The sequence below is a fragment of the Ovis aries genome, chromosome 7 (assembly GCF_016772045.2).
Source record: "Ovis aries strain OAR_USU_Benz2616 breed Rambouillet chromosome 7, ARS-UI_Ramb_v3.0, whole genome shotgun sequence".
Taxonomy (NCBI): Eukaryota; Metazoa; Chordata; class Mammalia; order Artiodactyla; family Bovidae; genus Ovis; species Ovis aries.
This window is the reverse complement of record NC_056060.1, coordinates 44832734-44857044: the sequence shown is the minus strand read 5'-3', so window position 1 is coordinate 44857044 and position 24311 is coordinate 44832734. Positions and strand designations below refer to the sequence as shown.

The 24311-nt window shown below is 46.3% G+C and overlaps 2 protein-coding genes across 8 annotated transcripts in view; one reads left to right on the top strand and one right to left on the bottom strand.

The window, feature by feature from the left end:
* CA12 (carbonic anhydrase 12) overlaps nucleotides 1-14209 on the bottom strand; it is a 62683-nt gene extending 48474 nt beyond the window's left edge. For all 4 annotated transcript variants that reach the window (XM_027971767.3, XM_015096993.4, XM_012181394.5 and 1 more), the window contains exons 1-2: nucleotides 13976-14209; nucleotides 5900-5920 (exon numbers count right to left, since the gene is read on the bottom strand). In XM_027971767.3, the coding sequence (XP_027827568.1) occupies nucleotides 5900-5920; nucleotides 13976-14060 (106 nt within the window). In that variant the 5' untranslated portion in view covers nucleotides 14061-14209. The remainder of the gene's footprint in view (nucleotides 1-5899; nucleotides 5921-13975) is intronic.
* The window catches only part of USP3 (ubiquitin specific peptidase 3), a 236728-nt gene continuing 226501 nt past the window's right edge, over nucleotides 14085-24311 (top strand). For 3 of the 4 annotated variants that reach the window (XM_060417834.1, XM_042252354.1, XM_042252353.1), the window contains exon 1: nucleotides 14085-14326. The gene's annotated coding sequence lies outside the window, so the exon portion shown is untranslated. The remainder of the gene's footprint in view (nucleotides 14327-24311) is intronic. The other variant, XM_060417836.1, reaches the window with a different exon arrangement.

Here is a 24311-nt window from a genome sequence, read left to right as displayed (position 1 = left end):
TAGGTTGATTGTGGTGACCAATTCACAACATATATGAAACTATCACATTGGACACCTTTAATATATACATACTTTTTGCCAATTACGCCTCAATAAAGCTGAAGAATGATCTAAGAAAATAGTACAAATTTAAAAGGGGTCCTCCTCACCCATAAAACCTCAGGCAATTCAGAAAAGCATGAAGAGGTAGATCCTTTGTAAGACCTACCTCTCACGTTTGTTTGGTCTTGTAGACTTGACAAGGCAGTTACCCACCGATTAGCTAATAGAATTCCACCATAACCCCATGACACGAAGGGAAAGAAGGCAATTGGCCCCACTGCGTGCACACTAGCACCAGGCACTGCAAGCCCATTTCTGTGCATTATCTTACTGCATCCTCACCACAACTCGGGGAGAACAGATTCTCAAACTCGAGGGTGCATCAGCATCACCTGGTGGACTTATTAAAGCAGAGGGCTGGGCCCAGCCCCAGAGTTTCTGATTTGGAAGTAAATCTGGTAGGGGCCGGAGAACTTGTGTTTCTAACAAAGTCATACATGGTGCTTTCTTTGCTGCTAAAGGACTGGAGGTGAAGCGTTTGTGGTTTTTCTCCCAGACTCTCCCCGTGAGTTTCACTTGCCGTTCGCAGTGTCTGGGAAGAGCATCTGGAGCCTCAGGGCATGCTGATGCTGCCCCATCCTGGTGCCACTGAGGCAGATGCTGTTAGGACTCCCATCCTGTAGTTGAGAAAACCACGGTCCAAGGGAGGTACTTTCCTAAGGCCATTCACCCAGAAAGTGGCTGAGCTGCAATCTCCAGGAGGTCTGCCTGGTTCTGGGCACTGTACACTTTCCTCCTCTTCCACGTGGTTTTCTGCCTCACCCGCCCCCTCGCCACCACCCCCCCCCCACCCTTCACGACACTACCCCTGCTTTTAGGAACAAATGCTAGCTTCCCTATCTTTTCACCCAGTTGGTGAGCCAGCTGTGGACACGAAAATGCAGGCACCCAGAACACACAGACCTCAATTCTGCAACTCAGGAAAGATGAGAAATGATGACGAACGGGTGGACCACAGCACATCCAGGCAAACCCTGGATGTCACAACTTCTACTAGAAGTAACTGGAACTATAGCACAGATTTAATGAATAAATCATAGCGGGTTGGATTGCTAAGCCTCAAGGGAAACCCCCAAGAAGCAGGCATAGCGATTCAGTTCTCTGGTATGAAAAACATGTTCTGGCCCTTCTGGTTCTCTCTCCCCTAAGAGTGCTTTGTGCCTCTTGTCATTCATCCTCAGGCTGGAAGTGGTAATGGGGGAGAAGGCACTGGGATTCTGTGAGTTGGCCAGGCTCTACCTTTGGTATAGATAAGAATTCTCCTTAATGAAATCAGCCTTTTAACTGCATGTGTTCCATAACTGCTGTTTTAAGTTCTCCCTTTGGCTCTAAGTGATAGTCTTTTTCTTTTTTTCATTTATTTTTAATTGGATTCCAATTGCTTTACAATGTTGTGTTGGTTTCTGCTGTACAACAACAAGAATCAGCTCCATGTATACATATATCCCCTCCCTCTTGAGACTCCCAAACCCCAACCCTCTAGGTCATCACAGAGCATGGGCTGAGCGCCTGCGTTACACAGCAGCTTCCTGCTGGCTATCTATTAGTCTGTTTTTTAAACTGCCTTTGATACATGGTATCTTTAACCACTACTAAAGAAGAGAAAGGAAAGAGTTCTTCCTAGCTTCCTTGCATGTGTCCCCTGTCTAGTTCTAGCTCAGGAAGAACATCCTAAATCCCAGGGATAGTTTGATTGTAGCAACCTAATATTCCAGCAGATTTGGGACAGAAGAGGGGTGGAGGTGGGAGCCTGAAGAACCAGTGAGGTTCACCCTGATGGAGGAGCCCTTCCAAATTCCCAAAGGAAATCCTTTAAGATAAAGCATCTGTTGTCTGCGAGAGAGGAGAGCAGCTTGAGGAATGCGGTGGCAGCGCCTGGTCATGGGAGTCCTGCCTTGGGCCAAGAATCTGGGCAGGAGGGCCTATGAGCCCGGTTCCCGGCACCCCCAGGCTAAGCTGCCATCTTTCCAGAGTCCCCACACCAGAATGGAGGGGCTGGCCTGGTGAATGCCCCTCAATTCCCTAACTTGGGGTGAAATGGGGCTTGCTCACCTGCCAGGATGGGGGCTTGACTTCCTCTTCCCCTTACATCCTATCTCCCATGATGTGCATACATGCTAAGTCACTCAGTTGTGTCTGACTCTTTGCAACCCCAGGGACTGTAGCCTGCCAGGCTCCTCTGTCCTTGGGATTCTCCAGGCAAGAATACTGGAGTGGGTTGCCATTTCCTCTTCCAGGGGATCTTCCCGACCCAGGGATTGAACCCATGTCTCTTACATCTCCTGCATTGGCAGGTGGGCTCTTTACCATGAGTGCCACCTGAGAAGCTGTGAAGGTTTGTCTTATTTCTCCCAAATAGCGAATAGTGGCATTTGTCTGTTTCTGAACTACTCATATTGGAGGACCATCAGAGCAGTGTCTGGCATCCTCAGGGATGGAGCCCCAGGTCTGTTCTCTGTTCACATGATGTGTTCTTGGCTCATTAGTTTCTGTACAGTCATTCCTTTCAGTTGCTCTGTTGTTTTGAACACACTGAGGGTTTTTTGGTTGTTTCTTGTGGGAGGGCTGAAAACTCTATCCGGGTAAGGATGATTCTCCCAGCCAGCTGGAATTTAACTCTTTTATTGACTATAATATACATACAGAAAAGTGCATGTATCATAAGTAAGCTTGATGGCTTTTCACACACTGAACACAGCACCCACACCAAGGAACTGAAGGTGACCAGTATCCACTTCTTCCAATCACCTCCACACCCAAGGGCACCCCTATTCTGCTTTCTAACAGCCCTTGAACAGGCTGGAGTCCAGCCTCCCCTCATGAGTCAGCCTGACTTGCAGTTGCCCTCCATTTCAGAGTTGGTGGCTCAGCAGGATCAAGTTGGGACTGACTGCGGGGGGCAGGGCACTGATTCAGCACATGCCAACACATACCCGATGCTGCTGCATCCCCCCAGGAGGGACACCTGGGGCAGGGTTGGCCCCATCCTGGCTGTCAGATGGTCCTCCTGTCTCCAGGAGGCCATCGAGGAGGTCAGTCCAGTGACTCAGTGTGGAGGGGGAAGGGGCTCAAATTCCCTTTCCATGTGCTTCTAGAAGTCCTACCATGTGTTCCTGGCAGCCAGAGGCCTGCAGAGCAGGATGACTCAGCGGCATCTACGTGCAAAGTAGCTGAGGTCTGCACCCTGGGAAAACCAGCACACGGCCTCGGGTTGGACTTGCCCCATTCGGTGCAGCCCGTGTTGTTTGGAAACCATTTCCCCCTGGCATCTATGCCAGGCTCTCTGTTTACCTGTGTGACTGTGAACATTGATGCCAGCTGCCAGCCTGGACCTGTTTGGCTCCTTAGCTATCCTCCATCCGGCCTCTTTCATGGGCCCTCACTGACCTGACTCCACATCACGTGTGTGCTCACTTCACTAATAAAAAGCCAGGTTTGCCTCTGTGCTCACCCTCATACATGTCTTGCATCCTTAGACTCTGACCTCTGCTTCCTCAGCAAGGAGCCACCCTAACTGTCTGGGGTAGGAGGGACAGAGGGCTGGCCAGCACAAGGGGTCAGGAAGAAATGCTTCTGGATTAGTCAATACGGCTGTACAGAGGCCCTCCCCAGGGAGCCCCATGTCATGCCTAAGTGGCAGTAAGATTTTCCTCCTCTACCTCTTGACATGGTGTCTCTCTGCTCTCCATGACTTCCTTGCTCCACTCTGTAGGCTGTCCTACAGAGGCAGGGAGCCCTGGAGAGGCATAACTGCTGTCTCCACTTACTGGGAAGCCAGGAGAAGAGCTGGGGCAGGTTTCCTCTGACTCAGGCTAGAGAGGTCTTGGGAATCATCTTCTCAGAGGTTCTCTAACAGATTGCCTAAGGATCACCTGAAATAGACACGTTTTTCAGGTTCCCTCCCTCCCAGAAATCTGCATATCTGGAAGGCATTCCAGGTGATTCTGATGCAGGTGACCCCAAGCCATAGCTTGAGGAACACTGATCAAACAACCCCTTCCCCAAGTCACAGGTGGGAAGAAAGCGAGACCCCGAGGGTTCACACCAGACCACAAGGAACGAGGTGCAGACCTCAAGTCCCTGCTTCTTTCCTTCTTTCCGTGCCTGCCCTGCTCCTGTCTCCTCCCACACGCCGGCGGGCGGAGGGGGGAGGTGGGCAGGGGGCGGGCTTATACCCAGACTCTGGGTTCCTCCTTAGACAGGGCTCTTGCCCCGCCCTGCCTTACCCTCTTACTGCCACCCCTTTAAACTGGACATTAAGACACAGAATGGTGTTTCTTCAAGGGCCAAATGTCTTCCTGCCTCTCTCCTATTTTTTCTCTTGCACCCCCTATCACCCTCTACTCTCCTTAAAACACAGATTACCCTCAACCCCATCCCTCCATCCATGAGACAAAGTGGGGAAAGCCTGGCCTCCTCCTCCATGCTCCCCTGTTTGACCCACCTTATCTTTCTGACCTTAGAGTCTATCCCTCCCCCCGTAACAATGTCTCTGAATGTCTTCCCTCAAATGCCATCTTGCTCTTTCTTGCCTCCACTCATGTGACACCATCATTAACTTGGCCGGTAGCACTTCCTTCTGGCCATACTGAATCCTCCCGATCCCCTACAGTCCACGTGAAAGCCCTCTTCCTCCAGGAAGCTTTTCTTAACCATCCAGTCCTAGCATTCTTCTTCTCTGAACCATCAGAGCACTGAACCGTTTACTTGTTATCTGCTTTTATTACCTATTATATTCTGCTTTGAATTGTGAGCTTTAAGTAATTCCCAGCTACAGACCACAGCCTACCAGCCTACGCTTCTAATTATCCACCCACTTAGCAATGTGCTTTGCACATAATAAGTAAGTAAGGGATGTTAGCAGTGATGGAGCCTTGCAATGCTAGAGGCCAGGAGACCTTGACCTGGAGGCAACTAACTGATTAGATCAGGGAATTTTCTAAGCCTCTTGGGCTAACAAACATCTAAAGGCTAGCTAGAAAATCCAAGTCAGATCTTTCTCTGGATTCTGCTTCCTCTGTTGTAATGGGCTTCCCTGCCTGTCACCACCCTTCCTGTGCCAATGTGGCCAGTTTCTCCCTCCCGCTCCCCACAGCAATCTCTCTTGCATATCCCTTGTCACTCAGTCCCAAACAAGACATTATTAATATCCCTGCACTTGCCAGTGGACCCTGGGGCTTGGCCCTCACCCCCCATTCCAGCTGATGACCAGTTCCCATTCACTGCACACGCATTAGCTGAGCCTATTTGAAGCTGCTTACCTCAAAACCCTTTTGCACACCCGTGACATCCGTGTCTCTCCATTTAAGACAACCATTCCTCTTTTACTGAGGATCGACCATCACTGCTTGGTCCCTTGCTTGCTTACAAACATGACAACAAGAAGTTAATGCTAAACACATTGGCAGCTTAAGTTCTGGGACCTGGGCCTAACTTTCAGAAAGGAGCCCTTTATTCTTTGTTTATTGTAGGATGAATGTCCTACAGAGGAGAAGGGCACTCTCCTGCTTAGGGCCCCTGCAGTCTGAAGGGAACCTGGGCATCCTCACCTGGGTGGTTTGCAGGAATCTGAAAACCTTAACACTGTGACTCGCAATTCAAATGCACAAAGCAGGCTCAGCTCCTCAGAGAAAGAGCTGTCTGTGACCCATGTGGAGCAAGTCTTTGGGGAGGACTTTGTGTCCTCCTTTAACAAGACCAGAACTGCTCTCCCTAACCCCCTAAATAATCTCCACAAAACAAGGAGTTTCTCATTAAATATAGCCATCTCTTCAAAAAAATAAAGATCGCTACTTACCTATATAGGTCCACTTGGATCCTGCAAAGAAGAAAACAAAGGAAGTAAGTGCAATTGAGCTTGAACAAGTTAGAGAAAATACGGCAGATTTTGCTATTATTATTTGGGGGATGGGGGCATGCCACACAGCTTGTGGGATTTTAGTTCCCCAACCAGGGATTGAATCCAGGCTCTCAGCAGTAAAAGCTCTGAATCCTAACCACTGGACCACCAGGGAATTCCCCAGATTTTACTTTTAAATGGGCAAGATTGAGAAGGAGGTAGATGCTGAGAACTTCAAACTTTTTCATTGTGGAGAAAGGGGACTAAACCCTTTTGCACTGTTGGTGGGTATGTAAATTGGTACAGCCACTATGGAAAAGAGTATTCAGGTTTCTCACAAAAATTAAAAACAGAACTACCATATGATCCAGAAATTCCACTCCTGGGTATTTATCCAGAGAAAACAAAAACTAATTAGGAAAGATATATGCACTCCCATGTTCATTGCAGCATTATTTACAACAGCCAAGATACGGAAAGAACCCAAGTGCTGCCCATCAATAGAGGAATGGATGAAAAAGATATAGGATATATATATATATACACACATATACACACCATGGAATATTACTCAGCCATGAAAAGAATAAAATATTGCCATTTATGACAACATGGTGAACCTAGAGGGTATTATATTAAGTGAAATAAGAGAAAGATAAATACTGTATGATTTCACTTATATGTGGAATCTAAAAAAAAATGAACAAACAAGACTAGCAGTTATAGATACAGAGAACAAACAGTTGGTTGTCACAGGAGAGGTGCATAAAGGAGAGGAAATAGGTAAGAGAGATTAAGAGGTATAAACTTCCAGTTACAAAATAAATGAGTCACCAATATTAAACGTACACTGTGAGGAATACAGTCAACTGTAGTATCTGTGGATGGTGACATATTTTAAATGTATAGGAAAAAATCACTAATCTATATTCAGGAAATAACATACTGTTGTAGGTCAATATACTTTAAAAACAAACTCACTCATAGAAAAGGAGATCAGATTAGTGGTTCCCAGAGGGAAGGGGCTGGGGCAGAGGGAACTGGATAAAGATGACCAAAAGGTTCTAACTTCTAGGAATAAGTCCTAGGAACGTGATGTATTAATACAACATGATAAATATAATCAAGACTGCTGTGTGTTACGTATGAAAGTTGTTAAGAGAATAAATCCCAAAGAGTTCTCATCACAAGGAAAAATTCTTTCTATATGATTTTGTACATGTATGAGATAATAGACGTTTGCTAAACTTATCGTGATAATCTCTTCATGAAATATATGCCACATTATTATACCACACACCTTAAATTCATCCAGTGCTTTAAGTCAGGTGTATCTCAATAAAACTGGAAGAAAAAAATTTAAAACATACAACCTTTCTCAGAGTCTGTGTTGGAAAAACTGCCTCTCAGAACACCTGTGCTTCCAGGGAAGGGGCACAAGGCAATGATTCTCTGCAGGGGTCCAGGGGTCAGGGAGGGGGCTTCTTTATCAGAAGGCTCCCGTATATCTTAGAAAAGCCACATTTCACTATCCAAATAGTTAATAAATTCACAAGGCTCAAAACTCAAGAGCCACCAAGAGGAACACAGTGAGAGCACTTCCTACCACCCAACCTCCCTGCTTCATTAGACTCAACCAGTTTCACAGTGTGACGTGTATACACGCATCTGTATTCTCTTCCCTTCTTTTTTTCACACAAATGCTGGCCTCTGGGAAATGCTGTTTTGCATCTTGCTTTTCCCCTACTTAACAACGCAGCCTAGAGAAGAGTTCCAGCCCATTCCAAAAGGAAAGTTTTTATTTGAGGAAGCTGCCCCATCATCACTGGAGTTAGAATTCCACAGGTGGCGGCAATGCGGAGGAGAGGTCCTGCCAGGAGTGTAATGAAAGTCACCTGTCACCTCCCACTCACACCCTTCACTCATAAACGTCCTTCATGCTAACAACTAAATATAGTTTTAGAAAGTCATTGCACAGATAACCAGCAGGGACCAATGGTGTAGCACAGGGAGCAATAGGCAGTGCTTTGTAATAACATAAAAGGATAAAGAATCTGAAAAAGAATATGTATGTATATGTGTATCTGAATTACTTTGTTGTACACCTGAAACTAACACAACATTGGAAATTAACTACACTCCAATTAAAAAAAAAAAAAAAGAGTCGTTGTGGAGCTATGCACACTTCCCTCTTTATCTCCAGGAAGAGCCTGAGACCCTGAATTGAGACGCGGGGTGTCTGTCTCAGGACACATTACAGGGAGGGGACTGTTCAACCCCTATGTTCCTGTCTCCCAACTTCACCAGGTGCTTCCAGGATTCTGGGCCCATCTGCAGGAGGAAGACTCATATCTCCTTTCTCTCGGGAATTGATTTGCAGTAAAACTTACCTGACCAGTCACCTGGTGCTCACTTCTCACAATTGGGCATTTCCTACTCAGGCCAATAGTGCTTTTGAAAAATATAAGATAATTTGGCTTGTTTTTCTATGTAAGCTGGTTAATCACCTATTTTTTTTAATTGCTTTTCTGTTTCATTTCTTTGTCTCAGTGTTTTTAATTTTCAAATTCAATTCTTTTGGTAATTTTTTCAAATTACACTTGCATGTGGTTTAAAGAGTCAGATGGTTCTATCCACATCAGGCTTTCAATGAAATATCAGTCCCCTAACACTCCTGAGTCACTTTCCTGTTCCTATGGCAACCACTTTGAATTCTTTTAACATAATTATTTTGGCATTATCTCCACAACTCTATAAAAATATACCTATGTTGAGCCTTCATGATTTGCTTAGGTTTAGGCATTATTTGTTGACAGCCCACTTTGGAAGAAAAGGACTAAGGGCTCTTTCACACACCCATCTCCTTGATTTCTAGATAAAGCAATGAGAGACCATAAGGCAAAGTGGATCAATTCCTATTAAGAAGCATTTCTCCACATTTCCCATCACTTCCCATGAACTTAGAGAATCTTTGAGCTAGAGGCAGTAGTCCAGACCCCTTAGAGTATTTGCTGCCTTTCCTCATCAAAAATGCCCATAAGCTTGAACACAAGAAACTTCATGTACAGTTAATTTCATAGGCGGTCCATAGAACTGTGTTGGTTTTTTGTTCTGTGTGTTTTTCCTTTTTCTTTATTTTACTGTAAACTTCTTTGCCACAAGCTTTTCTGCCACAAATTGTTATTGCATAATTAACTGGCAGTAAGACATTTCTGCCATGAAAGACCAAATAACTGGTTGACAGTTTTTGGTTTGGCAGTTGGATTTCTACTGCATTAGCATTCCAATGCATTAGCATTTCTTCTAGTTAGTGATGTTACTGATGGCTTTATCCAGCTGACCGATGATGATCGTTAGCACCAAGAATTGGGCTCTTACTTTGAAACACACTACACTGGAGGAAAAAGAGGCCGAGGGCCTCAAAGGTTGAGCCAGCATTTCCCACAACTTTGAAACATCTTTCAACAGATAGGTGACAAGATGCCAAGAATCCAGCACAGGGTAGAGGCTTTCACACTGCAACACAAAGCTCAGGTACAAACATGCACCCTTATACTTGGAAGCTGGTACTTCTCTTAAGGAAGGAAAAGGGCGATGCTGACCGAGAAGACGAATCAACCACAAACAAACCAAAAAAAGTATAAAATACCATGAACGAAAGACTTGGAAGGCAGATGCTTAGGTACAGCCCACAAGATAAAATCAGTTATTTGCACAGTATTACTATGAATCTACATACATTTTAAAATGTATTCAAATATTTTATATTTGTTAGAAAGCCTTTTAAATTTTTATTTATTTCTTATGTTTCATTGTGTCCTTTAAACTTTTTATTGGAGTAGATCTACAGTGTTAGTTTCAGGTATATGCAAGCTGAGCCAGTTATACATACACACACACACACACACACACACACACACATATATATCTCCAGTTTTTAAGATTCCTTTCCCATGTTATACACACACACACACACACACACACACACATGTATCTCCACTGTTTTTAAGATTCCTTTCCCATGTAGGTCCATTACAGAGTATTGAGTAGAGTTCCCTGTGCTTTACAAAAGTCCTTATTAATTATCTCTTAATGTATAGTAGTGTGTATATGTCAATCCCAATCTCCCAATTTATCCCTCCTCGCCTTCCCTCCCCCGCCATAATCATGTTTTCGTACACTTGACTCTATTTCTGTTCATTATGTCTTTTTTGATGTCCTGCTTTTACTTTTTATTATTTTATTTTCTGTAGCAAAATTGCCTTATGGGCCAGCTACACCTTGAAAATGCTTGTGGCAAAAATGTGTACCATGACAGTACCCGGGACCCCACAGAGCCCCTGAAACCTACTATGGTTTAGGTTTAGGGCTTAATAGTCCCTAAATTCACCTCCTCTGAATCAGCAGTTAGATGAAGACATTCAGAACTATGGCGAGCCCAAACTTCTATGTGACCCTCAAGTTTATTGCTAGCCTCTCATTGACACAATAATGAAAAGGGGGGGCGGGGAAGCATGGCTTGGGAACCAAGCTGCAGAAAACTTCAAAGCACCTTTCTGAACATTTTCCTTTGGCGTTCTGTTTGAGGGGTTTTTTTAAAATACAACCTTGGATTTCAGAGGCAGAGGAAGCCAGAGGATTGTCACTTAGCTGGCCAGAGCACTTGGAGGCCCAGGATGTAAAATCTCACAAGGAGCAGGGAATTTCATCTCAGTGCTTCCCTGGAGAGACACAGGCCACTCAGTGATCCTGGAGGCCACCAGGAAAAAACATCTGCAACCACTGAGCGGTCCTGCATTGGCCAGAAATTTTAATTGCACCTGCACCAAAATCAAACCATGGCCTTAATAGCCTGTATCTTCTGCTCCTTTCCCCGAAGACTGCTAAGCTGAGGTTTCCATATTGTTGCAGTGCTCATCCTCAGATGAGGCATCAGCACAATGCTCCGGTAAACTCAGTGTGATCGCGTGCCTCTGGGACTGTAAGGGCTCAAGGACACAGGCCTGGGGACATGTTCTTAAAAAGCAGCAGAGCAATCTTTCCTGCCCTCGTTTTGCTGAGCGACCCTGCTTGGACCTCAAGACTCCGTGCTTTGGGTATAAATGGCCGTGTCTGGAGGGGCTTGAAAGCTGGAGTCTGGAGAGGAAAGGCACCGTAAAATGAAGGGGAGGGTGATCTGGGTCAGGGAGTCTCACTGGATGGAGGTCAGTGCCCAGTTTGGTTAATTGTCTGCTAGAACTGAGGTCAAGAAAACTTTATAAAGGAAGGGTGCAAAAAAAAAAAAAAAAAGGAAGGATGCACCTTTGGTTTATTTGGAAATGGCCCCTCCTGGTTTCCCACCTCTCGCTTTAGGGGCAAAGATCTTCACAGAATTAAATTGCCCCTGACCCAGGCAGGCCAGGCAAAGGACCCTCCCTGTGGCTGCACCTCAGTAGCTTCCTGAGGGCGTCTGTTCTAAGAAGGTCGTCACTTCTTTCCTGAGCACTGGGAGGTCCAGGTGGATGCCTGTTAGAACCTGCAGCCCCAGCTTATCCTGGGCAGGGAGAATGTTCTGGCTGCTTTCGGAGGAAACAATGTTTACAAAGATTCAGGTCAGGGGTTCTGGGCCCTGCTTGCTCCCTGTCCTGGATGCTAGAACCTTCCCTGACTAACCAATGTCCGGGGAGCCCAAAGCTGCCCAGCTGTCCACACCAGGCTCAGGCAGAGCAGGTTCTGCAGAATTCATAGAAATGTTACCCCCACCCCCTGCCCCAGCAACTGAGAGTTCCCAGGTTATCTCTGGAAGATGCTTGACTTTTATTATGCCCTCTCCCTCTCTGACCCCGAGGTTTGCCAGTGCCAGTCACTGAGAATTCAGGTGCTCCAGGAAGATCCCCTGGAGGAGGGCATAGCAACCCACTCCAGTATTCTTGCCTGGAGAATTTTATGGACAGAGGAGCCTGGCGGGCTACAGTCCATGGAGTTGCAAAGAGCTGGACACGACTGAGTGACTTAGCATGCATGCAGGCAGAGGACAGACCACTTTCTCACCCACTGCCCAGCTTAACCCCCCTCCACACTTGTGTTAACACTGACTTGTGTTTACATCTCGGTGAGTTTTGCTCTGACTAAAAACCCAAGAAACCTGCCTGAGGAAGAACAGAATAAAAGCTGTGTTCTTAGAATCAAGGGGTAAGCAGGCTGGCTGCTCAGTGTACAGTGAAAGTAGTTTTTTATTCATTTATTTTTTTTTACTGAAAACTTTCCCCAGCCCAACTGGGAGAACGGAAAAGAGAGAAGGGCAAGGAGGAGGGGGAGAGGAGGGTCCAGAGGGTCGGAGAAGCACAGCGGGGAGAAGGAGCTGTCCCCAGAGTGAGGGGAGAAACAGGCTTTCAGAAGAGGGTCGGTAAAGGGCTTCTCCCTCGTCTTGGAGCTAAAAGGGAGATTTCAAGTCAGACTTTGGGTTACAGTGCGGCTTTCTTCAGAGGGGAATATATATTAAAGTCTGCCGTTTTAGAAACTAATTTCCACTTTTATAACTTCTTTCTCCCAACCACTTTCTCCCTCACCAGCATATCAAGCCAGCTAGTGGACTCAAACTGAATTAAGAGGACAAGGCTGCTGACAGCCAGGCTCCCTCTGCCTCCCTGCCATGCCCCCTGGGCACCATGCCCTTTGACGGGAGGGGGCTCCAGCTTTCACGCCTCTGAGCAGAACCAGCTTCTCACCACCACCACCCAGCCAGGGAATATGGACTGGCAGCCATTCTCGTCACTCTGGGCTCTTCTAGGAATGTTTCAGCCTAGCCTGGGTCTAGGAATGGTCGCCGGAGAAGGTAATAGCCACCCACTCCAGTACTCTTGCCTGGAAACTCCCATGGACAGAGGAGCCTAGTAGGCTGCCGTCTATGGGGTCGCACAGAGTTGGACGTTAGCAGCAGCAGCAGGAATGGTTGCACCTACAAATGTCCGTACAAACACTCGGGGCAAACTCTGTCAAGGGCACTAGGCACCATCTGTTACTCAGGAAGTTTCTGTAAGTCACCATCTGCTCCTCCAGAAAAGGGCTTGCCCAGCTGTGGAGACCCAGGCAGAAGCCCTCACCTTAGCTGCTGGCTGGCCACGGGCTTCCCTGATGGCTCAGAGGGTAAGGATCTGCCTACAATGCACGACACACAGGAGAGCCAGGTTTGATCCCCTCAAGGAGGGTATGGCAACCCACTCCAGTATTCTTGCCTTTAGAATTCCATGAACAGAGAAGCCTGGGGGGCTACAGTCCACGGGGTCCCAAAAAATGGGACACAACTGAGCAACTAACACTATAGTTGCTGGCTACAACTCGCCTCCCTGACCCAAGCCCCTCTACCATCTCCTGCTACTGGCTGGGCACCACCAGCCTCAGCCCTTCAGGGTCCAAAGCCCTAACTAACTACAGTCAGAAATAAGGTTATGCATGCTTGTCTGAGGGCACGTCGCGCACACACACGTACAACTTCAGAGTAGTAAAGCTCTTCTGGAGAAAAACAATGATTAGGATGAGATGCATCATCTCTTTGACTTGGAGGTAAAACTTAATGGTAAAGAGTCTCCTCCAAAGGAAAGCACCCACCACTGTGCGAACCCTCCCTGGTAGAGAGGCTGCTCAGGAACACCCCAGACACTATTCGGCTGCCTGCACGTGGATCGGGGCACAATATTTTACATCCTGGTTCTGTTTCTCCTCCTCGGGTTAGCAAATTCCCAAGCCACCTCTCCAGCGCTGCGAGTGGGTGTTGGAGGGTGTACTCCGAGAAGGCACAAACGGATTTTGATGCGAGGACAATGTCCGGCAAACCGCTTCCCGACTACCCCGCCCACCCTGCGAAACCAGAACGGATCCTCCATTCCAAAGGAAAATGAAGCATCCTTCGTAAAAACGTACTGTGGGAGACCCTGCAGGTCCTTCCCCGCTCCCCGCAAATGATTTTACTTTAACGAGCCGCGTGAGGACTCCTTCTGCCCAGGTGTGGCTGAGCGCTCGGGATTGTTCGGAAAGAAGAGGCAGAAGAAACTTTACCATTGAGCGGGGCTGGGCTGGAAGGCTGTTCCTTTAAGACCACGAGCAGGAGCACGGCCGCCGCGTGCAGGCTGCGGAGAGGCATCTTCGGGCGGCTCCCGGCGCGGGCGGAGAGCGCGGGCTGCGGGCGGCTGAGCTCCTCCTCGCCCTCTGGCTCGGGCGCTGGGGCTGGCGGGGCGCTCACCCGGACCTTGTGCGCGCAGCCGGGCGTCACGGCCAGCACCTCTGTTCTTTGGGCTCCTGGCTTCCCGAGGGCTGATTTTATGGAGCGACTCAGCCCCAAACAGATGATGTCATCGGGTGGGGGGGAGAACGCCCTGCCTAGGGGAGGTCTGGCGCCCCAGTTCCAAGGTGAGTTGTAACCCTGACTTCAGCCGCTCTCCGCGGGGCAGTGGCCCGGGCGCTCCTTGAGCCGGGGCTGGCGCGGAACCCAGTTCTCCGTGGAAGCCGCAGGCGGGCGGGGGAGAGATACGCCTGCCTGGACCCAGTGGGGAGGGGTGCGTCCAGGGACGCGCTTCAGTGGCCACGACCTTGGGCCGTCATTGCCTCAATGAGAAGCCCCCTAAGTACAATACCAGTCTGGGACAGAGACTCCTGTGCCCCCATCGTGTGCTTGCCTGGACTGGGCACACCTTACGGACTGGACGAGACACCTATGGATTAGGAAGGATGGGCTGCATTCAAATTCAGAATTTCTGTGGACTGTACAGTCAGTTCACAGAAAGGTCCTGAAAAGGTCTTACCTTTGAAATATAGATGCAAAGAAATTAACAGGTAAATAGCATGGGGTTGAGGGTGTGCTGTGAAATAGAAATAGATATGTAGGTAAAAAGAAGAAATGAACAGCTTGGCTAAGCAATTAGACTTTCACTTCAGAGCAGGTAAGTAGGCAAAGCTCTTAACTAGTTCATAATATCAATCTTTTTCTAGGAAGCTGGGGAGGAAGGAGGGGGTCTCTTTTCTGGGCACTTGGATGAAAGAAAGGGACTTGCATGATTTCTTGAGCTCCTACTTGATTTCCCAAGTGGCGCTAGTGGTAAAGAGCCCGCCTACCAGTGTGGGAGACATTAGAGATGCTGGTTCGATCCCTGGGTTGGAAAGATCCCCTGGAGGAGGGAATGGCAACCCACTCCTGTATTCTTGCCTGGAGAATCCCATGGACAGAGGAACCTGGCGGGCTCCTGTCCCAAGGGTCACAAAGAGTTGGATCTGACTGAAGCGACTTAGCATGCAGGTCACTCAGTGCAAGACTCTGTACCAGGCATTTTGCCTTTTGGCTCAGATTAATGTTGGTGTCGTTTTCAGTGCGTATTATCAGCCCCTGTTGCTCATTTTTGTCCACTTGCCTCGCATGTCTGTATTCTTTTAAATAAATAAATATATGTATATATATACAGTGTGTGTTAAAGTTAGTTGCTCACTTGTGTCTGACTCTTTGGGACCCCATGGACTGTAGCCTGCCAGGCTCCTCTGTTCATGGGATTCTCAGGCAGGAATACTAGCATGGGTTGCCATTTCCTTCTCCAGAAATCTTCCCTACTCAGGGATCAAATCCAGGTCTGCATCTAGTCACATGCTGATACTTGTTGTCTGATCCCCTTTGTATTTAGTCCATGTTCAGTCGTTAAGTCAAAGGTCTTACTAACTTACTGCCTCTGGCGTGCACTGAATTTTCCTGCTGCTGTGACTGCCACTTGCTGCTCCCACCACCAGTCTTGTTATTGGTGCTTCTGGCTTCCGTGGGTCCTCTGACTGTGTCTGGTCCCGGTGGTTTGGCTCTGTTTCCTTCCTGCTCAGTGACTCTGCCTATTCTCTTGGCTCCCTGCCGCCCACAGGCATTGTTCAAATCACATGGTCTGCTGAAGCGTGCCCACCCCCAGCCCTGGTACAGGACCCCTGGTTTTGTGACCTGAATCATCCTACACTCTTCTCTTGGCCACAGTTGCCTGACCAGCCCTCACCCCTCTGGTCTGTGCTGATCTCAGTCCAGGTGGGCTCTCAGGCTGGCCTCAATGACTGATGAAGCTGCTTGTCCGTGGTAGTTTTGGAACGACAGACCAGCTTTTCTGCTGAAGCCACAGGAAGCACATGCCACCCACATTTCAAGGGGTGCTACTGTTCTGTTCATATCTGCTCAGCCATTGTTTGGGTTAATAAAGGGCTATGAAGTCTTGTTGAGGAAGTTGTTACAAAGACAGTCTTGTTACAAGCACTTTCAAACCACCGTAGACTTAGGGATGACCTTTTCTGCTTATAGCTCTTGATCAAGAGCCACACCTCTAGGGTGGTGAGTGAGCGTTTCACTATCCTTCTTAAGACATTCGTGTCTCTGATTCGTCATCAAGGGCTTTACAAAATGAAGTGCACTAGAGAAACACCAGAGGTTGGGGAGGAGCTGCTGCAGGTTCAGAAATGCACACCATGGAAGTGAAATCACTCACCCCACATTTCACTACTAGTTCAAAGGAAGCTGGGTCGGGCACACACATTTTGTTACTCCCATTCCATTCTGTCTGGCTAAACAGTAAGTCCAGTTTCTTCTTGAGCATGCATCTCTAAGCATTCCCCAAGGATCCCCAGAGATGGAGAAGTTTAAAAAGGGGATGGATTTAACAGAATGTTGTGAACTGAGTTTGATGGAGAGAAAGGAGAGGGTTGGAACGTTTATTGCAGAGCTAGATCAAAGATCTGGTTAATTGGTAAAGAATAGATAGCAATTAAAAGAGGATTGAGAATATAAACAGAGACCCAATTGTTCTAAGTGCTTTGTTTTTTTCTTTCTAGTTTTATTGAGATATAATTGATACATAGCACTGTATAATTTTAAGGTATACAGCCTAATGATTTCAGTTACATCATGAAATGATTTCCACAATAAGTTTAGTGAACATCCATTGTCTGATATATGTACAAAACAAAAGAAAAAAAGGAAATTTTCTTTCCTTCTGATGAGAACTCTTACGACTTACCCTAACAACTTTCATATATAACATACAGCAGTGTTAGATTTGTCCCTTACATCCCTATTATTATAAAAATATAACAGGAGACTTGGAAAATACAGAACAAGGTTACATATAGTTCCACTATATATTACAATTATTTTTTTAGTAGATAAATTAAGATTTTTAGTTGGAGTTTCAACATCAAACTCTCAAAAATTAGTTGAATATACAGAGAAGTAGAAGGATATAGTAGACGTAAGAAGCACTACAAATCAATTCAGCATAACTTAGATTTATATGCGTGCATGCCAAGTCGCTTCAGTTGTGTCTGACTTTTTGCGACCCTCTGGTCTGTAGCCCGTCAACCTCCTCTGTCCATGCGATTCTCCAGGCAAGAATCCTGAAGTGGGTTGCCATGCCCTCCTCCAGGGGATCTTCCCAGCCCAGGAATCAAACTCCCATCTCTCATGTCTCCTGCATCAGCAGGCAGGTTCATTACCACTAGTGCCACCTGGGAAGCCCTAATTAGGCTTTTAACTGGAAATTTATACCTTTTGACTGCCTTCATCCAATTCCCCCGCCCCTCTACCTCCAATAACCAGAAATCTGACCTCTTTTTCTATGGGTTTGTTTGTTTGAAGTGTAATTGACCTACAAGAGTGGGGTGTTTTTTTTTTTTAATTTTTAGTCTTCTGCTATCACAGGGAGGGAAAGTAAACAGAAATGAATGAAATGATCAAACTTCTGAAACATTGAAGCTGAATATCAAGCCTCTCCCTCCCATACCTCAGCAAACAGCACAAACCTAGCCAGCTTTAGACCCCAACTCTGGGAACCCTCCCTGCTGGAGGCTTCCTGGGCCCTGGGCAACTGAACCTGTATGGATTTGCCTTGCCAGCAGCAGATGCGGCTGTTGTCAGTCGATAAATAGCCCATTACTCAATGGATTAGGCTAGAAAGTGCTACCTTAATCCATTAAGTATTAAGGTAATGCCCAGTGCTCAAGAGATAGCACCAGGCCAACAAATGACATGCCCAGATGGAAGGTTCCACGGAGCAGAGCTTCTCTCAAATCTCACTATGTGTGTATCAACAGGAGGGTGAGGCTGATGAGTCAAAGGGCAGAGGAGTGGAGGAAACGTATAGCAGATTTTCTGTCAAGAGTTCTGGACTGCAGTGTCTGCCCCACCACTTAATGGATGGCCTTGACAGTGGCCCAACTTCTCTGAACTTCAGTATCCTCATCTCCAAAGTACAGATTGTCATCTCGGCCCCAGGGTCATCGACAGTACTGATATATGGCTGAAATGAGATAAAGTGGGTGGCAACTTCATCCATTCATTCACCCTTTATGTGCCAGGCACTGTGCTAGGCATAGTCCTTGCTCAGAGAATGTGTAAACAGAAACCATGTCATAAATATTAATGTAATTATTGGGTTGGCTGACCCCAAACAAACGTTTTGGCCAACCCAAAAGGATGATAATAAGCTTGATGTATAATCAGAAGAAGAGTCCTACTCTGTCCTGGGGCTGTGAGGGACGACGTCATCTGTGTAAGGGTGAGATTCAGTGAGTTCCTAAAGCCTCTGAAATGCACAGCTAATGCCGGGCTCTTCTTTCTCAAAGCTGGTGCTGTCTGGCAGTATTTGCCCCTTACACAAGCTAACCATTGGCTTTTCAGGCATAAAGATTAGAGTGCAGAGATTTTTATTTCTTAAGGTGAGAATTCATTCTTCAGATAGTGTCAGTCAATGAGGAACGCCCCTTTGGATGGGGCAAAAGGCTGGTGGGAGGAGATCTAACATTTATTGAGTGCCTACTGTTTGCCAGACAGTTTATTCTTACATCAACCCATGGAGATTAGTGTTACGTTTGCTATATCATGGAAGAGACACATGAGGCTTGGAATAGGTTGCCTTGCATAGGTTCACAAGGTTTGAGTAACAGAGACTGAATTTTCAACCAGATAATTTTCTAGAAAGATTTAAGGCAAGAGGGCAGCAGAAGATAAGATGGTTGGATAGCATTGCCAACTCAATAGACTTGAGTTTGAGCAAACTCTAGGAGATAGTGAAGGACAGGGAAGCCTGGCGTGCTGTAGTCCATGGGGTCCCAGAGTCAGGTATGGCTTAGCAACTGAATGGCAACAACAATCTGTCTCCAAGGCCCAGGCAAGCATTTTCCATGGCTGCGGTAACAAATGCCTCAAATGAGGATGCTGTATTTCTGGGTCCCTCTGAGATGTGGATTCTAGATGCTGTGATTGTGTTTTGTTGATCTAGGGTACAATGAGCCACTTCTAGCAATCACATGATGCTCTGCCCAGGACCCGACTGTATCCTTCTCCCCAAGTACTGTGGGGAGGGATGCTGAGGGACCCTGCACTCTGATCACTGCATAGAGCGTCTGCCCAAATGGGATATGAGGAACCTGAGACCACAGAGCTTTGATTCAATAAGTTCTCTAGCAAAGGAGACTATGAGCCCAACCATGTAATTCTTTGTTATATTAATGAGCTCTGCTTTGACCAGGTAAAGGGAGTGTGGAGGGAAGGTGAGGTAGAGGAAAGGAAGAAAGGAAGGAAAAGGCTAAGAGAATGCTTGGCCTGGGCGTTGGCTGAGGGAACAAAAGCCAAGGTGTGCATGGACCCGTTGATCCCAGTACAAGTGTCCAGGCCTTTGAAAATGCAATCACTTTTGCCACTTTCTTCACATCTTTGTTTTCACTTTTGCAGCTGTGGCTTAGAGTCATAACCTCTGTATGAACCCTAGCTGCCACGCTCAGTTTCAGGCAGGATCAGGTGGAGGGCAATGTGACCCACAGAAAAGAAAGCCAGACTCTTGACTCTGCCAGGAACCAGCTCTGGGCCCTTAGCAAGTCTCTAGCCCAGTATGTGCCTTAGTTTTCTGACCTGTAAGTTGAAATAAGAATGTCTAAGCCCAGCCAAGTTGATGGATGTAGAATGAGACCACATATGGGAAAGTACGTTGGAAAACAAAAGCATCTGACATATATAAGATACTCCTGAGTGTGGACTTGAAACAAAAGGAAGTTGTCTTGATCTCAGCCTTGGTTCACTAACTTAAACTGAAATCTGGATTCCAACAAGGGGCCATAAGTTCTTACCCAGCCCCTGCCACCAATTACCATGGTAACTAGTGACTCTGGTCCAATTATTTGTCCATGGACTCCCAACTGCTGCTTCTGTCGAATAGGGAATAATGGCTTCTCACCAGGACTTTTTTTTCTTTTTTTTCTGCTGGGACTTTTATAAAGCACTCTGTGTGACTGATAAAAATGATGATAAATCAAAAGCCTATATAATAAGGAAGCTTGCATTTTAAGTGAAAATAAACCTTGGCGCAATATGTGTTATCTCTTTCCAGGGGAATTATTCTGAAAGCCATGGTTAGTTGACGCCAAGACTGCTTAGGAGATATCATTAGACTATAATAGCTTAAGGTTTCTCATACCCATCTCTCCTTTCACGTTGTCTGGTTAGACCCACTCTTCTCTAAGCTCAGAGGTTTGGTCCAGATCCTGTTCTTGCTCTCAGTCTGCAGCACTGTCCTCTCTCCTCTCTGTGTTTTAAACCAAAATGCAGTCACAGACCACATTCCAGCAAGCGCACAGATACCTCCATAAAGCAAACAGTCCTCGTATCAATTCTGACAACTTCACTGATGGTTAGGGAGACCAAATGGTGGAGGGGAAAGAACTTTGGCATCTCATGAACCTGGGCTTTGAGACTCAGCTCCACCACTCACTTCCTTTGTGAATTTGAGCAAGTCACTTAACCTCTCTGAGTCTCAGTCTTCTACTTTTTTAAAGATGAAGGCCATAGAATATATCCCAAAGAGCAGGAGGAAGGAATAAATATTATGAGCTAGGCATGTGGAGAACTTAGCTCAGTGGCTCATAATAAGCACTGTGTAGATATGTTAGTGGTTCTCTGCTGTAGAAAGGTCTTGACTGGCTGAAGGGGAAGACTATTTCATCCCATAGTTTCTAGTTTGGACAACCCTATCAGCTTCTCTGGTTTGAGCAATCACCCCAAATTCATGAACCCTAAGAAAGAATGAGTGATTTCCAAGTATCACTCCCTGCAGTTCTACACATTGGCCTCTCAAAGAATGTAGCTTTTGTCATAACAAGCCAGTCTTCCTGCTGAAGCAATGATGCCTCCTAACTCAGTAGACCTGAACCGCATGTCCACAGGAAATGCCCTATCACCAGACTCTTGGGGCTGGGGGGTATTCTTGAGTTCAGAGATGCCACATTCTATCAGCGTAAACTGGCAATTTCCTCTTGTTTGGATGCTCTACTTCTGTGCAATGGCAGGAATGTATGATCTGATCCCTCATTTCAGTTCCTTTCAAAGAAGACTGGCCAGCGCCCCCCAGACGCTTGCATTTCAGTTTGCACTCGTCTCCCTGGTTATGGGGTGCTGGAACACGTGGGGTGATCCTTCTGCCCCTCAGCCTTCTTATCTCAGTTGCAGTGCCTGATGAAGTCCTCAGGAGGCTGGAAGCCCGGTGCCCCTAGCACTGTCAGCTGCATGGCCTGGACAGACGAAGGCCAGTGAGCATCCTCACAGACCTCTCAGGTCGGGTCGCCTCTGTGGCCAGAGGTCAGCTCTGTCAAGGATCCAGCTTTCTGTCTAGCTCTGAGAAGAGGCGCAGGTGTATCTGGTGACCAGCAGGGCAGGCAGGCAGCCAGCGAATAAAAGATACTTCCTTGGGGAGCGGCTGCATAGCAAACCCACTGAGATGAGTTAAGAAGTCTTACCTATGGAGCTGTTAATAGCTTCGTTTTTAAAATTTTTATTTGATATTGGACTATTCTTGATTTATTGTGTTGGTCTCAGATGTACAGCAAAGTGGTTCAGTTATACATACACATACCCAGAGCTTGCTTCTTCATGCCCGTCTCCCTCCCCATCCTTGAAATAAGAGTTTGGAGCTCACTTTGTAGTGGAATAAATTATAACTAGATTAGTTATATCTACATCCTAGTTTTCTTTTTTAACACATATGCAAAACTTCTCTTTGATATTGCCTATCTATTTTCTCGACTTGCCACGGTTTCGTGGGTGGTAGAAATGAGGACAGGATACAGAGAGTCCTTAAAGGGTATTCAAAGAATCAGAAAATTAAAACTCAGGCATACTCTTCAACTTCTGTTTTCCCTGGGGGCATGGGAAGGGGAAATAGCTCCAATACCTCAGTCATTCTGCTTTTATCATAGAGATTGTAGCACTTAATTCCAATGAGGATTTGTAAAATTCTTTTTGCAAGGTTTAGGAAGGATACTATACTCCAAAATTATAAAGTGTATTGATACCTGTAACCATTGAGTTGGTTGGTGGTTTTTAGTGGAGGCATCAGACATGTCTGTGATAAGAAGGAACCCAGGGCTTATTCCTCCTCTGACAGAACAAACAAGTTGACGCAGGCCCAGTTCACAGGAAAGAAATCAGTTCAGAGATCTTGGGTAGGAGAAATCCCATCATAATAGGTCTCATATAACTAGCTGTCAGCAGGAGAAAAATGCCAAGAAGTGGGGAAGAGGGCAGAGAAAAGTTCTGGAAGAGTTCGAACTCGTAGCCGTTATCTGAACAAAGGGGGAGATGCAGGGAAGTGAAAGATGGTACCGAGGGCTTTCACCTGGGGGCTGAGCAACAGGGTTTGCTTGTGTTGACTCCACACAGAGAATCTGGTGCTGTACAAAGCATGCCAGCCAAGACTGGAAACAGAACTTCTTTTTTAAACTGAAGTACAATTTAGTTGCAATATTATATCAGTTTCAGGTGTATGACATGCTAATTCAGTGCTCCATTTAAAGTTGCTATAAAATACTGTATTCCCTGTGCTGTACAATATATCCTTGTAGCTTATTTACTTTATACCTATCTTGTCCCACTCCCTTCCCTTTAAAGTTCCCTGGAAACAGAACTTTAAAAAAAAATTTAAACATTTTATTTTCTACTGGGGTATAGCTGATTAACAATGTAGTTTCGGGTGAACAACAAAGGGACTGGGCCATACATATACATGTATCCATTCTCCCCCAAACTCCTCTCCCATTCAGGCTGCCACATGACACTGATCAGAGCCCTGGAAACAGAACTTTCAGCATTGAACTAGCACAGGGAAACATCTCAGCTAGGTGAGTTTTATATACAAAGCTATGTAGAAGGAGTTCATAAAGGAGAAGAATTCCCACTACTCAGTCCTACCCAACAATAATGTCATTCTTGTATCTTCCATTTTTATTCCTGTCCATGTCAACAAAAAATATTTACCGAGTTACTACCAAGTTAATACACTGTTTTTTGTGTGCTACTTTTTCGGGAAACTAACAGTGGGTCGTAAGGATTTTTCCACATTTCTGCATAGCCTTAAAAGTGTGTAACATCACAAACATCTTAAGTAGAGTTTCACTAAGTCATGAAGCCTGGCAAGGCTAGCAATTTGAAACAGGGAGTCAAGTTTCTTGAATGACTTTCAGGAAACTCCTTGGAGAGCAATAAGAATACAGTTTGAGCAAATCAGGTAAATATGACAGTGGGTAGATTGTCAGTAAGTAAGCAGCTTGATGTCTTTGGGGACAAGTTTGTGAATGCACACAGAGTGCTGGTCGGGTCGGGGGCAGTGAACCCTTAGGATGATCCAGGTTCACAGCTGAGGGCGGAAGTGGCCACATGCGTGATAATGAGTCTTCATTCTAACTTTATATGCTGAGCACTGTCTTATCACTAGTTCCTCTGAAGAAACGAAGCTTCTGGGCCTCAGAGCTCCTCAAAGAGCCCAAGTGCGTGCACCAAGTCATTTCAGTTTTGTCCAACTCTTTGCAACCCTGTGGACTATAGCCAGCCAGGCTCCTCTGTCCATGGGATTCTCCAGGCAAGAATACTGGAGTGGGTTGCCATGCCCTCCTCCAGGGGATCTTCCCGACCCAAGAATCAAAGCTGCCTCTCTTATATCTCCTACATTGGCAGGGGTTCCTGTGCCACCTGGGAATCCCCAAAGAGGCCAAGAGCCATGACTGAAAACAAAGATGTTCAGTAAAAAATGGATTGGGGAGTCTCAGCTGGACATCTACGAGGAGCATTTCATTTCTCTTCTTGCTTCCAGGTGGCTGTCAGCCATCCTTCTCATATTTACTCTGGCTCTGTCTTGCTCTCTCCTCTGTTTCATCTACTCCTTTCCCTTAGTCTTTCTCTATCTTTCAGTCTCAAGAATCAATGGGCAGCAGTCTTCCAGCTCCATAGAGTGAGTGCTTTCCCAGGGAAGCTGAGGCAGAGACCAAAGAGGAATGAACTCAGACCCCACAGAGGGATCCCCAGGGTAGTAGGAAATAAATTATAGTGTCCCAGGAAACAAGATAA